This window comes from Entelurus aequoreus, linkage group LG25 (genome assembly GCF_033978785.1).
Source record: "Entelurus aequoreus isolate RoL-2023_Sb linkage group LG25, RoL_Eaeq_v1.1, whole genome shotgun sequence".
Lineage (NCBI taxonomy): Eukaryota > Metazoa > Chordata > Actinopteri > Syngnathiformes > Syngnathidae > Entelurus > Entelurus aequoreus.
The window spans coordinates 19,258,532-19,274,621 of record NC_084755.1 but is presented as its reverse complement, the minus strand read 5'-3'; the positions used below and the strand labels follow the sequence as shown (position 1 = coordinate 19,274,621).

The 16,090-nt window shown below is 34.0% G+C and overlaps 1 protein-coding gene across 2 annotated transcripts in view; it reads left to right on the top strand.

Moving 5' to 3' along the window:
• The window catches only part of coro7 (coronin 7), a 367,135-nt gene that overhangs the window by 302,919 nt on the left and 48,126 nt on the right, over nucleotides 1-16,090 (top strand). For both annotated transcript variants that reach the window (XM_062036912.1, XM_062036910.1), the window contains exons 10-11: nucleotides 14,310-14,364; nucleotides 14,447-14,504. In XM_062036912.1, coding sequence (XP_061892896.1) covers nucleotides 14,310-14,364; nucleotides 14,447-14,504 — 113 coding nt within the window. The remainder of the gene's footprint in view (nucleotides 1-14,309; nucleotides 14,365-14,446; nucleotides 14,505-16,090) is intronic.

The following is a 16,090-nucleotide window of genomic DNA, read 5'->3' as shown; positions in this document are numbered from 1 at the left end:
TGGTGGAAAGTTCTGTGGTCAGATGAAACAAAAATGTAGCTGTTTGGCCACAATACCCAGCAATATGTTTGGAGGAGAAAAGGTGAGGCCTTTAATCCCAGGAACACCATTCTTACCGTCAAGCATGGTGGTGGTAGTATTATGCTCTGGGCCTGTTTTGCTGCCAATGGAACTGGTGCTTTACAGAGAGTAAATGGGACAATGAAAAAGGAGGATTACCTCCAAATTCTTCAGGACAACCTAAAATCATCAGCCCGGAGGTTGGGTCTTGGGCGCAGTTGGGTGTTCCAACAGGACAATGACCCCAAACACACGTCAAAAGTGGTAAAGGAATGGCTAAATCAGGCTAGAATTAAGGTTTTAGAATGGCCTTCCCAAAGTCCTGACTTAAACGTGTGGACAATGCTGAAGAAACAAGTCCATGTCAGAAAACCAACAAATTTAGCTGAACTGCACTAATTTTGTCAAGAGGAGTGGTCAAAAATTCAACCAGAAGCTTGTGGATGGCTACCAAAAGCGCCTTATTGCAGTGAAACTTGCCAAGGGACATGTAAGCAAATATTAACATTGCTGTATGTATACTTTTGACCCAGCAGATTTGGTCACATTTTCAGTAGACCCATAGTAAATTCATAAAAGAACCAAACTTCATGAATGTTTTGTGTTACTAACAAGTATGTGCTCCAATCACTCTATCACAAAAAAATAAGAGTTGAGGAAATTATTGGAAACTCAAGACAGCCATGACATTATGTTCTTTACAAGGGTATGTAAACTTTTGATCGCGACTGGATATGTATGTGTGTATGTGTATATGTATGTATATATGTATATATGTATGTATGTATGTATAATATATATATATATATATATATATATATATATATATATATATATATATGTGCACATTTTGCACACAATTTGTTGTAGGTTTTATTCCATGCTAAGTTATATATTTTTAAAAAGTTACGTACGTGACGCGCACATACGGTCAAGCTATCAAATGTTTAGCAGCCAAGGCTGCATACTCACGGTACCTGATATTCAGCTGGGAATGACTACAACAGTAAATAAACACAAGACATATATATACTCTATTAGCCACAACACAACCAGGCTTATATTTAATATGCCACAAATTAATCCTGCATAAAAACACCTGCGTGTTTGTTATGCTAGCTCCTAGCTCCTATGCTAGCTCCTAGCTCCATAGAACACGCCAATACAATTCAAACACCTGATCAACACACACAATCACTCAGCCCAAAAGACCGTTCACCTAACCCAAGGTTCATAAAGCTTATATATTTAAAAAAAGTTACGTACATACGCAAAAAAAAGTTGCGCACATACGGTCAAGCGATCAAATGTTTAGAAGCCAAAGCTGCATACTCACAGTAGCACGACTGCGTCTTTGTTATCCAAATCAAAGTAATCCTGGTAAGAGTCTGTGTTGTCCCAGTTCTCTACAGGCGTCTGTGTATCGAAGTCAAAAGTCCTCCTGGTTAGAGTCTCTGTTATCCGAGTTCTTCCATCTTGACTGCATCTTTCGGGAATGTAAACAAAGAAGCGCCGGCTGTGTACTGTTGTTGCTGACTACGTTCGAAAAATACGTCCATTTCGCACCGACAACTTTCTTCTTTGCTTGCTCAGCTTCCTTCTCCATAATGCAATGAACATGATTGCAACAGATTCACGAACACAGATGTCCAGAATACTGTGGAATTATGAAATGAAAACAGAGCTTTTTCATATTGGCTTCAATGTGGAAGGCATACCCGTGTTCGCCGGGCTGCGTCATGCTCATACGTCATCCTCAGAGGCGTTTCGAACCGGAAGTTTAGCGGCAAATTTAAAATGTCACTTTATAAGTTAACCCGGCCGTATTGGCATGTGTTATAATGTTAAGATTTCATCATTGATATATAAACTATCAGACTGCGTGGTCGGTAGTAGTGGGTTTAGTTATGATTTTATTTTTCTTATCAAAGTTTTTTTGTTTGTTTTTTAAAGTACCAGTACCAAAGTACCAATTTGGTACTGGTATTGGATAACATGTAATGAATGCCCACCCCTGATTATGATGTGTGATCGTCGTCATCAAGTCATAAACCTCCTGAAGAGTTGACCTTCTACCACCTGTAGAGGTCTCTTATTGATACGTTGCCCTTATGAATTCCATTTAATCACCAGTGGATTATTCCACACCACTCCTTCCTTTGTTGGGGACACTCCGAACCCCCGCAGAACCGCATAAAAAGGTGCCGTTAAAACCATTAGCCGTGTCCGATATCCTCAAATGGGTGCAGCAACACCCGATGAGGCTATGTTCTGTCCCAGCAAACGATTGTAGAACCAAAGAACATTCCAGAACCGAGCCAAGGTCTACCTCGTAAAACCGCTTGCAGTCCTGTGAGCCATTGCCCTGCACTGCTGTTGAATCTATCAACTTCATCTTTTCTTGTCCTATCCTTTTCACCACTTTTCTTTTGTTTTTCCGCACAGCCACGAGAAGCTTGTTTTCCTCGGTCTGGACACAAAGTTCCTACGGCAAAACTCCGTAAAAAGGGGCAAAGGAATAAGAGAATTAATTTCTTCCCAGATACAAAAGTTTTAGTCAAAGGAAGCTTTGTGGCTCTAATTTCTAATGCTTGTTATGTGCTTCTGGAGATAAATCTCTAGGAAATGTGTTCAATAACCACAGCTCAGCTCTCCACAAGGTCACACAGCACTCTGATCACAGGCTTTAAAACATGTCACTTTTTGGTGACTTGTTTAGAAACCCACCCGTACAAAATGCAAAGATTTATTGTCTGCATGGGGGGGAGTAATCCCTTTTATTTTTTATATGTGTACAAATATCAACATGATCATTTGATGGCTTATATCAGTTCATTACACTAAAGAAGTAATACAGGAGGAAGTGGATTCGTACGGCCCCATTTGTCGCAATTTACCTGACACATGAAACGTGACGAATTGAGGGGGGGGGGGGGGGGGCACTGTCCACTTTAGCCGCCAGAATTGATGTTGAATTCCTTAAAATGGGTGTTGTGCCAATTTCAACTTCGACCACAACGTTAGTTGCTATGCAGGGTGGCGCTGTCCATAGTTTTCCGCAGACTGCATTGCAAAATGATTAAACTCCCCCCACCACCCGGATTTGGTAGAAACCGTCTTGTTCAAACACATTAATTAGGTTATTGACTTTTTAAAGATGGCATGAACATATCTAGATTATCTGCTACACATAGGATCAATACACATAATAATGTGTATACTTTTTTTTTTGCTGCAGCTGTTACATGTACTGTAATATTGTACATGGTAATTGTGATTTGTTATATATTGTATATATTATATAAAAAATATAATATAATATATCAGTATACAACCTCCTCCAACCTCCGAGGACAAAGCTACGAACAATGGGAGACCGGGCTTTCTGCTCCGCCGCTCCCAGTCTGTGGAACGCTCTCCCTGACCACCTGAGGGCACCACAGGCTGTGAATGCTTTTAAAAAAGGCTTAAAAGCCCTTCTTTTAAAAAAAAAAAAAAAAAAAAAGCGGCTTTTTTTTAGATATATGCATACTAGTTATAGCTATTTGGCTGTTCTAGTTTTTATTTTTATTTATTTCTTTATTATCTTTTTATTTATTTTACTATTTTTATTTTTTTAATACACTGTAGCACTTTGTTTACTCAATATAAAGTGCTTTTTACAAATAAAATCTATTATTATTATTACTATTATTATTATATTATATACTGTATATATAATATGTAAATATTGCATGTATGTTATATTTTATATTGCTACTATGGTACATTTTTAGTCTACTTTATACCGGCATTATCCTTTTCATCCTTACCCTTTCCATTCTTTGTAACTGAGCTACTGTGTGGAACAATTTCCCTTCTGGATCAATAAAGTTAGTCTAAGTCCAATACAGCAGTTATTATTATGATGAGTGCATCTTCTAGGGGTTAAGTCTCCCCCTGTCTTTTACACCAAGGGACACCTCAGTTTGTAACCTTAATCGAGGGTCTTTGAATGCGCCACAGTTATGTGCAATGAAATTGTACATAACTTTCTCTTATGCTGTCACAGATAGCTTACTATACTTTTACCTTTCTTCTGTCATCATCACCTCATCCTTGTTCCAAAATGCTGGTGCTGTGTGTGTGTGTGTGCTTAAAGGGGAACTGCACTTTTTTATTAAATTTTGTCCATCATTCAAAATCATTATGAAAAACATGACAATGGATGGGTTTTTTTAAATTAATTCTAAATATTAAATTGGAGCACCACTATTGAGCCCATAAAATCCAATAAAAAAACATTCAAAAATAGCCATAAAATCCGATAAAAACCCATTCAAAAAGAGCCAACAATACTCAATTTACATTTCGTGTCTTGAATATTAACCAAGTATTAGTGATATTGTTATTATAAACGCTAACGCAGACGCACTATTTATAGCGGCGACGTGATCATATCCCTATGTTTACATCATGGAGTGGTCTGCTGTTTCCTTGCTTCCCTGCTCCCTGTAAGTTTATTGTAGATCATAAATCATTCCTCTCCTCTGAAAAGTAGATGGCTGAGGATATAATCCGACGAGTTGGGACACTTTGACAGCCATTTAGGACCTGGAACTGGCGATAACGACACGAAAATGTGCTTGGCGTGCCATCCAGTTTAATCTAAATAGAAATATATGAACATCCTAGCAGTATGCATCCTAATGACAGAAGACATTGTACAGTAAGTGATGTTTTATTATGTTTGTTGGCTCTCATAAAGTCTCTGCAGAGAGCAGAAATCAGGGTTGAAGGTGAAAAAAAGCAAACTATGTAAATATTAAATGTTATTATAAATGTTCCTGTAACTACATTACGTGTATACTTACATCATGTATATAAAACCCTAATGGAGGCGTTTGGATGTTTTTTGGGGTCTCTATAAGCAGAATTGAACGGCTCCCATAGGCTCCATTGTAAGCAGACTTTTGATCGAATTTATTTATTATTTAGAATGCATTAAAAAAAAAAAATTTCAAAATGTCTTTCATAATGATTTTGAACAATAGGCAAAATTCCCCGCAAAAAAGTGCAGTTCCCCATTAAAGGTGAGCTTTGATGACGTTATGACGTCTGCGTTGATTAGAATGTTTGAAGTTAGGTTTGCTGCTATCCAAGTGGAACAAACCCTTTTGTACTTTTGATTGGGGCGTGTACGTCGCTTTAAACATTATTCATTTGATTCAAGCAACAACATTATTAAACCGTCACAGCTATATTAATTTTACATGAACATTTATTTATAAATTACATCGTTAAAGGTCAGAAGAAGAAAAAACATTATGTGTAGAATTTTGAGGACAACAATGAATTGCATCCATTTTTGAAGAAGGCTGTAACATACATTTGGGAAAAGTGAGGCGATGTTTATTTCCAGATGCGCTTTACATTATGGCCGTGCGTGACCATGCATTTTTACTTTGAAGTGGTTGGCTAACCACAAGCAGGCATTGTTTTTATGACTGTTTAGCATAAACCAGTTACAGTCATAAGGTTTTGCAAGGATTACTTTGTTTTGGTGGATTGGGTACTGCACACACACACACACACACACACACACACACACACACACACGCACACACACACACTTATTCCTGTATTTGTTACCTTCTTGAGACCTCCGAAAAATGCCTACCTCTTTATGACCACTCGTTCTAGATATATAAAGATTTGTATTTACAACATCGATAATATATACATGCTATGCAAATATAAAAAAGCTTGTTGTGAAAAAATTAGTTGTATAAAATAAAATAAAAGTTGGCATTTTACTTAACGTAAGTCAAAATGTTACAAGAAAAGCAGAACATTTGTGCAATGTTATGATAACATTTTACTCAACAGTCGCAATTTTACAAGAAAAGCTTGAAATGTTGGCAGGTTTATGAAAAGAGTCACAATCTTACTCGACAAAAGTCACATATTTATAAGAAAACTTAAACATCTTGGCAATATTATAATGATAAACTGAATTTTACTCAAAAAATGTCACTTTTTTACAAGAATAACAAAAAAATGGCAATATTGTGATAAAAGTCAGAATTGTGTATGACAAATGTCACCATTATGCATTAAAAAGTAAGAAAGTTACATAAAAACGAATAATTTTACGAGAAAACAATGCAATATTACAGAAACAGAAAGAATATGAGAAATTGTTCCCGATTTTATTAAGAAAAAGTCGACACATTGTAAGAAAAAGACTGCTTTTAGTAAAAAAAAAATAATTTTGTAATTGGTTTTTAATTGTCATTATTTACTTCAAGTTATTACAATATGTCTCTATATACATATTTATTCTATTTTTTGAAAATTATTTTTGGCCAAAGGGGGAACATTTCAATTTCTTACACACACTTGTTATTACATATGTTGGCCAGAGGGGGAGCACTTCAATTTCTTACACACACTTGTTATTACATATGTTGACCAGAGGGGGAGCACTTTTTAAAACCGACACACAGTCAATTTGAAAAATCTCTCCTTTTTGGGACCACCCTCATTTTGATAGATTTCACCACCAGGGGTGCAAATGAGACAATTAGTTGTATAAAATTAAATAATAAAATAAAATAAAAGTTGTCATTTTACTTAACGCAAGTCAAAATGTTACAAGAAAAACGGAACATTTGTGCAATGTTATGATAAAATGTTACTCAATAACAGTCGCAACTTTACAAGAAAAGCTTGAAATTTTGGCAAGTTTATGAAAGTAGTCGTAATTTTACTCCACAAAAGTCACAATTTTATAAGAAAACTTAAAAATGTTGGCAATATTATAATAATAATCGGAATTTTACTCGGCAAAATTATGGCAAAAGTCATCATTTTACTCAAAAAAGTCACTATTTTACAAGAACAACAAAAAAATGGCAATATTGTGGTAAAAGTCAGAATTTGATATGACAAATGTCACCATTACGCATTAAAAAGTAAGAAAGTTACATAAAAACTAATAATTTTACGAGAAAATATTGCAATATTACAGAAACAGAAAGAATATGAGAAATTGTTCCCAATTTTATTTTTTTTTAAAGTCGACACATTGTAAGAAAAAGACTGCTTTTAGTAAAAAAGAAAAAAAAAATTGTAATTGGTTTTTAATTGTCATTATTTACTTCAAGTTATTACAGTATGTCTCTATATAAATATTTATTCAATTTTTTGTAATTAATTTTGGCCAAAGGGGGCACCTTTCAATTTCTTACACACACTTGTTATTACATATGTTGGCCAGAGGGGGAGCACTTCAATTTCTTACACACACTTGTTATTACATATGTTGACCAGAAAAGGAGCACTTTTAAAACCGACACACAGTCAATTTGAAAAATCCCTCCTTTTTGGGACCACCCTAATTTTGATAGATTTCACCACCAGGGGTGCAAATGAGACAATTAGTTGTATAAAATTAAATAATAAATAAAATAAAAGTTGTCATTTTACTTAATGCAAGTCAAAATGTTACAAGAAAAACGGAACATTTGTGCAATGTTACGATAAAATTTTAATCAATAACAGTCGCAATTTTACAAGAAAAGCTTGAAATTTGGGCAAGTTTATGAAAAGAGTCGTAATCTTACTCGACAAAAGTCACAATTTTATAAGAAAACTTAAAAATGTTGGCAATATTATAATAATAATCGGAATTTTACACGGCAAAATTATGACAAAAGTCATCATTTTACTCCAAAAATGTCACCATTTTACAAGAACAACAAAAAAATGGCAATATTGTGATAAAAGTCAGAATTTTATATGACAAATGTCACCATTATGCATTAAAAAGTAAGAAAGTTACATAAAAACAAATAATTTTACGAGAAAATATTGCAATATTACAGAAACCGAAAGAATATGAGAAATTGTTCCCAATTTTATTTTTAAAAAAAGTCGACACATTGTAAGAAAAAGACTGCTTTTAGTAAAAAATAAATACATTTGTAATTGGTTTTTAATTGTCATTATTTACTTCAAGTTATTACAGTATGTCTCTATATACATATTCATTCTATTTTTTTAAATTAATTTTGGCCAAAGGGGGGCACCTTTCAATTTCTTACACACACTTGTTATTACAGATGTTGACCAGAAGGGGAGCACTTTTAAAACCGACACACAGTCAATTTGAAAAATCCCTCCTTTTTGGGACCACCCTATTTTTGATAGATTTCACCACCAAGGGTGCAAATGAGACAATTAGTTGTATAAAATAAAATAAAATAAAAGTTGGCATTTTACTTAACGCAAGTCAAAATGTTACAAGAAAAACGGAACATTTGTGCAATGTTATGATAAAATTTTACACAATAACAGTCGCAACTTTACAAAAAAAGCTTGACATTTTGGCAAGTTTATGAAAAGAGTCGTAATCTTACTCGACAAAAGTCACAATTTTATAAGAAAACTTAAAAATGTTGGCAATATTATAAAAATAATCAGAATTTTACTCTGCAAATTTATGACAAAAGTCATAATTTTACTCCAAAAATATCACTATTTACAAGAACAACAAAAAAAGGCAATATTGTGATGAAAGTCAGAATTTTATATGCCAAATGTCACCATTATGCATTAAAAAGTAAGAAAGTTACATAAAAACTAATAATTTTAAGAGAAAATACTGCAATATTACAGAAACAGAAAGAATATGAGAAATTGTTCCCAATTTTATAAAAAAAAAAGTCGACACATTGTAAGAAAAAGACTGCTTTTAGTAAAAAAAAAAAAAAATTGTAATTTGTTTTTAATTGTCATTATTTACTTCAAGTTATTACAGTATGTCCCTATATACATATTTATTCTTTTTTTTTTTTTTAAAGGGGGCACATTTCAATTTCTATATACAAGAACATACACACACACACACACACACACACACACACACACACACACACACACACACACACACACACACACACACGTGCTAGTATTTACAGCCTCTCCTGTGCATGAATGAGCTCTGTGGTTTCATTCACACTTGACCCATGTGATTGCAACCTGCACAATAAGCTCACTCGTGCACGTGCATAACTATTTGCTATTATATTAATAAAGCCTGCACATATTTGTAATGAAATAGTTCCAAGCGTGCATGTGTCCCGGCACATTTTAATATGCAAATGTGTGGGTCTCCGAAGTACAGTATGTGTGGGAAAACGACTCTGTTGTGTGGTGAAGCGTGATAGTAAACACAGGCCACTTATCAGTGATAAAGCAGTGGCCTTTTTTTTTTATGTGGGGCTATTTAGCTGCTTGTGCATTTATTGTGAGAAAATCACAGATAAGAGCAGAAGAAAGGGAAGGCAATTTAGGGAAATACAGTAATTAGGTTCGCGGCGGGTGCAAGGTAAAGAGGAGAGAGAGAGAGTGCGCTGTGGGAATGGAGGTGTTTACAGACCCCCTGTGCACTCACTCGGACATGGGAACACACATTTGCCCTAACCGAGCATGACTTCACAGGACAGATGAGAAAGAAGTTGTTTTATGGAGATGAATGAGCGTATGTATGTAATATATGTTAACTGTATATAATGTGCGTTTCTGCTAGAATACCACTGGTTTACTTTTGTACTTAAACATGTGCAAAATTGTTGCACACGCAAAACAGTTTAACTAAACATGTGCAAAGTGGATTGTGTCTGTTAACTTAGACTTAGACTTTATTGATCCACAAGGGAAATTGTTCCACCCAGTAGCTCAGTTACAAAGGATGACAAGGGAAAGGATAATGCGGGTATACAGTAGACTAAAAATGTACCGTAGTAGCAATATAAAATATAACATACAATATATTGCCCAAAAGTATTTGGCCACCCATCCAAATGATCAGAATAAGGTGTCCTAATCCAGTGGTCCCCAACCTTTTTGTAACTGCGGACCGGTCAACGCTTGAAAATGTGTCCCACTGACCGTGGGGGGGATTTATTTATGGGTTTTTTTTGTCATAAAAAAATACAATCATGTGTGCTTACGGACTGTATCCCTGCAGACTGTATTGATCTGTATCTATATATAATGTAGGAACCCGAAATATTAATAACAGAAAGAAACAAACCTTTTGTGCGAATGAGTGTGAATGAGGAGGGAGGTTTTTTGTGTTGGTGCACTAATTGTAAGTGTATCTTGTTTTTTTTATGTTGATTTAATTTTTTTTTTTTTTTTTTTTTTAAATATATATATATATATATATATATATATATATATATATATATATATATATATATATATATATATATATATATATATATATATATTTGTATATATATATATATATATATATATATATATATATATATATATATATATATATATATATATTTATTTTTTTAATTTTTTATTTTTTAATTTAATTTAATTTTTTTTTTTTTTTTTTTTTTTTTTCCTTGTGCGGACCGGTACCGGGCATGGAGACTGTTTCTACAAACTTTGAACTTCCGCAGGAAGTTCAAAGTTTAAAAAAAATCTATAAAAAAATAAAATTAAAATAAATAAATATATATATATATATAGCGCCCCCCGCGACCCCGAAGGGAATAAGCGGTAGAAAATGGATGGATGGATATATACATATATATAAAATTTTATTTTTGTATTTTTTTAAATCTGTCCTTTCTAATCCATTTTCTACCGCTTGTTACTCTCGGTTCCCATCGATAACTCGACATCATCGCGTTTGAAATATATATATATATATATATATATATATATATATATATATATATATATATATACATATATACAGCCCGGCCCCCCGGCAAATTTTTTTAACCCAATGCTGCCCCCGAGTCAAAAAGTTTGGGGACCCCTGATCTAGTTGATAGAAAAGCGCTATATAAATCTAATCCATTATTATTATTATTATTATTATTAGCTGTTCGATGACCTAACGGGCTGAAGAAAACAAAATCAATTCATGCGTTTTGGTGTCATTTCACAATTTTTCAATGACGTGCTTTTTTATGCATAGACTATAACATATATCTTATATGATTAAAGGCCTACTGAAATGAATTTTTTTTATTTAAACGGGGATAGCAGATCTATTCTATGTGTCATACTTGATCATTTCGCGATATTGCCATATTTTTGCTGAAAGGATTTAGTATAGAACAACGACGATAAAGATTGCAACTTTTGGTATCTGATAAAAAAAAGGCTTGCACCTACCGGAAGTAGCGTGACGTAGTCAGTTGAACATATACGCAAAGTTCCCTATTGTTTACAATGATGGCCGCATGAAGTGAGAGAGATTCGGACCGAGAAAGCGACAATTTCCCCATTAATTTGAGCGAGGATGAAAGATTTGTGGATGAGTAAAGTGCAAGTGAAGGACTAGTGGGGAGTTGAAGCTATTCAGATAGGGAAGATGCTGTGAGAGCCGGGGGTGACCTGATATTCAGCTGGGAATGACTACAACAGTAAATAAACACAAGACATATATATACTCTATTAGCCACAACACAACCAGGCTTATATTTAATATGCCACAAATTAATCCTGCATAAAAACACCTGCGTGTTTGTTATGCTAGCTCCTAGCTCCTCTGCTAGCTCCTAGCTCCATAGAACACGCCAATACAATTCAAACACCTGATCAACACACACAATCACTCAGCCCAAAAGACCGTTTACCTAACCCAAGGTTCATAAAGCTTATATATTTTTTAAAAGTTACGTACGTGACGCGCACATACGGTCAAGTTATCGAATGTTTAGCAGCCAAGGCTGCATACTCACGGTACCTGATATTCAGCTGGGAATGACTACAACAGTAAATAAACACAAGACATATATATACTCTATTAGCCACAACACAACCAGGCTTATATTTAATATGCCACAAATTAATCCTGCATAAAAACACCTGCGTGTTTGTTATGCTAGCTCCTAGCTCCTCTGCTAGCTCCTAGCTCCATAGAACACGCCAATACAATTCAAACACCCGATCAACACACACAATCACTCAGCCCAAAAGACCGTTCACCTAACCCAAGGTTCATAAAGCTTATATATTTTTAAAAAGTTACGTACGTGACGCGCACGTACGGTAGGTACGTGTTATGCTAGCTCCTAGCTCCTCTGCTAGCTCCTAGCTCCATAGAACACGCCAATACAATTCAAACACATGATCAACACACACAATCACTCAGCCCAAAAGACCGTTCACCTAACCCAAGGTTCATAAAGCTTATATATTTAAAAAAAGTTACGTACATACGCAAAAAAAAGCCAAAGCTGCATACTCACAGTAGCACGTCTGCGTCTTTGTCATCCAAATCAAAGTAATCCTGGTAAGAGTCTGTGTTGTCCCAGTTCTCTACAGGCGTCTGTGTATCCAAATCAAAAGTCCTCCTGGTTAGAGTCTCTGTTATCCGAGTTCTTCCATCTTGACTGCATCTTTCGGGAATGTAAACAAAGAAGCGCCGGCTGTGTACTGTTGTGGCTGACTACGTTCGAAAAATACGTCCATTTCGCACCGACAACTTTCTTCTTTGCTTGCTCGGCTTCCTTCTCCATAATGCAATGAACATGATTGAAACAGATTCACGAACACAGATGTCCAGAATACTGTGGAATTATGAAATGAATACAGAGCTTTTTCGTATCGGCTTCAATGTGGAAGGCATACCCGTGTTCGTCGGGCTACGTCACACGCATACGTCATCCTCAGAGGCGTTTCGAACCGGAAGTTTAGCGGCAAATTTAAAATGTCACTTTATAAGTTAACCCGGCCGTATTGGCATGTGTTATAATGTTAAGATTTCATCATTGATATATAAACTATCAGACTGCGTGGTCGGTAGTAGTGGGTTTCAGTAGGCCTTTAAACCTTTTTCAAATATGGATTTTTTTCGTCTTTAGCGCAGTAGTGCAGCTTCTCTCCCAACATTTTCAGCGGTTAAAAAAAAAAAAAAGGAAAATAAGTGGTGTCAATGTCGATGCACCGCATGACTGCTTCTAAAATGCCCATAAAAAGTGATAGATGTCTGCTGCATGTTTGATAACATAGCAAAACGTCACAAATGAATGTGCAGTAAATGAGTGTCTCTGTGGTCATCATGCCCCTTATAGTACACGCAAAATCCTCATTCAAATAAGGCGGTCAGCACCAATTTTTTTGATTGCACACGCGGTCTTAGTCGATCACATGCAACACTCCCACTAATAGCACACACTATTTTATAAATTGCACACAGTGTTTAGCACGAGACATTTATATATTAGTAAATCAAGCCCTTAGTCCTTATTTCCTACTTAAATCCCATTCAGCCTCCTCCTCTTCCCTCAATCGCCTTCCTGCAAACTGTAAGAGGAAGCAGGTGACTGGAATTATGTGCTAAAAAGTAAAATAATAATACAGAATGTTATCACAATTGACTTTGAGTGCTCCAAAAAGTAAGTCAGTCACTGTAGTTTCAGTTGTCTCCTGATGTTGGTGTATTGCACCATCTAGTGGTGTGTGTATGCAACCTCTCATAAATTATGAAGCATAATTATTGATTAAAAGTTTAGTTTTAACATGTACACAATGGTATTTGAGTGCTATTTGAAAAAATATTTATTTACACACAATGAAGCTGATTTTTTTATATAAATATGTCAAAAATAACGAGTTAACTCATGTTAATTATCGTATTAATCGTGTACATGTGCAGATTAACTGTGCAATTTATTATAAAGGATGAGTAATGAGGATCTGACTAGTGGTGTACTCGCCTGGTAAATGTCACTTCAAAATACAAACTATTGGAATTTTAGATAAAACCGAGAGGGACAAGCGGTAGAAAAAGGAGGTATGGATGTTTGGAGCAAATACATTCAAGTTCATTTAAATTATCCAAGCAAGTAATAACCTGTGATTAATCAGGATTAGTGGGATTTCTGACAATTAGGAAGGTTTGTGTCATGTGTGTTCTCCTACAGAAAACATATTAAAACTAAAAATATATTTTCCCCCATCTTTTTCCATTTTCATTCATTTTTGAAAATGCTCCAGGGAGCCTCTAGGGTGGTGCTATAGAGCCGCAGGTTGCAGACCCCCGCTTTAGATGCCAACTAAGCTAAAGTCTTTGCATTCAACTCCACTTCCGAGGCTTATTTTTCAAGGAAATGTTGGTTTTATTTTGTTTTGGGTTTGATTTTTTTCCCCAGCATCTCGTAAATGGTCTGACATGTTTATAGAGTTTACCACGAGCTTCAATTCATGTCTCTTTCCTCATATAGGACACTGATTCCTCTCTTTGATGGCGATACCGGTCTGCTGGTGCTGGCTGCCATGGTAACGATATTTTACGTCCTCATTTTTGGGAGAGTTTTGTGGTGAAGTGTGCTTAAAAAAACGTTAATGTTCCTCCTTGCAGGGCTACACTGCGGCTGATTGTTTCGAAGTATCCACCTCGGAGCCCTTCCTCACTCAAGGTGATTTGTTTTTTTTTCCATGGAGTTTATTTACTCAACTGCAGAAAGTTGCAGGCATGACCAAATACATTTTTGTAATAAACTCTAACGCTCCACTATATGTATATATTACTATAATAATTAAATGTATCATCATTCACACATACATATGTTAGCATAATACATCAAATAATAAGCATATGTTGTATGCCGATATTGTTAATATATTGAGCAGTATAATACACTAATAAATACTGTAACTATATGTATTCAAGGATTTTGTCACACATTTGTGTGATATTACAATCAATATGACTTTGAATTGATATTCACTTTTGTAATGTTATTGCCTATTTTATTTCACAAGGAAATTATGATACTTACTTTAAAAAATTGGTATTACAATATATTATGCATTAGATTGAATATACGTATATTAAATAGAAATATGTCTTTATGGACCTTGCTAAAAATAGAAAATATGTTTACAGTATTGTAATTATGTTATTAATTTACCTGTATAATAAATGACAATAAAAATGTAAATAGTGCAATCATCTAAAACATGTTTTACAACACAGTAAAAATATAGATAAGGAGAAAATGTATGTAAAAATATTTTACTTAATTTTGAAAATGGGTATTACATTACATTATATGGATAATATGTATCAGATTTAATATTCATATACATAAAATGGAAAGGGTTTTATGGAATTAATTTACATGTATCAATAATTACCAAAAAATGTCATATGTAAAAATTGTAAAACACGATTAGAGGATGATATTAACCAAGTGAGGAGAACATTTGTATAGGTTTACTTTTAATAATGGGTATTACATAGTATTATGTATTAGATAGAAAATGCAGTAGAAAATGGGTGGATATACTGTACGTATAGTCTTAAAATTTAATAAAAAGTAAATATATTAATAATCCATCATAATTTACCAAAAAAATTAAAGGAAGATAATTTTTAAAATGTTGTATCTTACAAATAAATTATGACCCCAATGTATTATATTCATACCAGTATAATATCTAGTATAAGTATTATTATATGCAATAAAACATCGTATTTGACATATATTTTTATATGTTGTATTATGGAAATAACTATGCTGAATATCATCATTATATTGCATTAAAAATGTATTATGTAAAAATTGTAAAACAAGATTTGAGGATGATATTAACCAAGTGAGGAGAACATTTGTATACCTTTACTTTTAATAATGGGTATTACATAGTATTATGTATTAGATAGAAAATGCAGTAGAAAATGGGTGGATATACGTATAGGCTTAAAATTGAATGAAATATATATATTAATAATCCATCATAATACACAAAAAAAATGAAAGAAAGACAATTTTTAAAATGTTGTATCTTACAAATAAATAATGACCCCAATGTATTATATTCATACCAGTATAATATCTAGTTTAAGTATTATTATATGCAATAAAACATTGTATTTGACATATATTTTTATATGTTGTATTATGGAATTAACTATGCTGAATATCATTATTATATTGCATTTACTAAGTGATATGTTTATTAATTTACTGATATTTTATGCAATATATTATCAATGTAT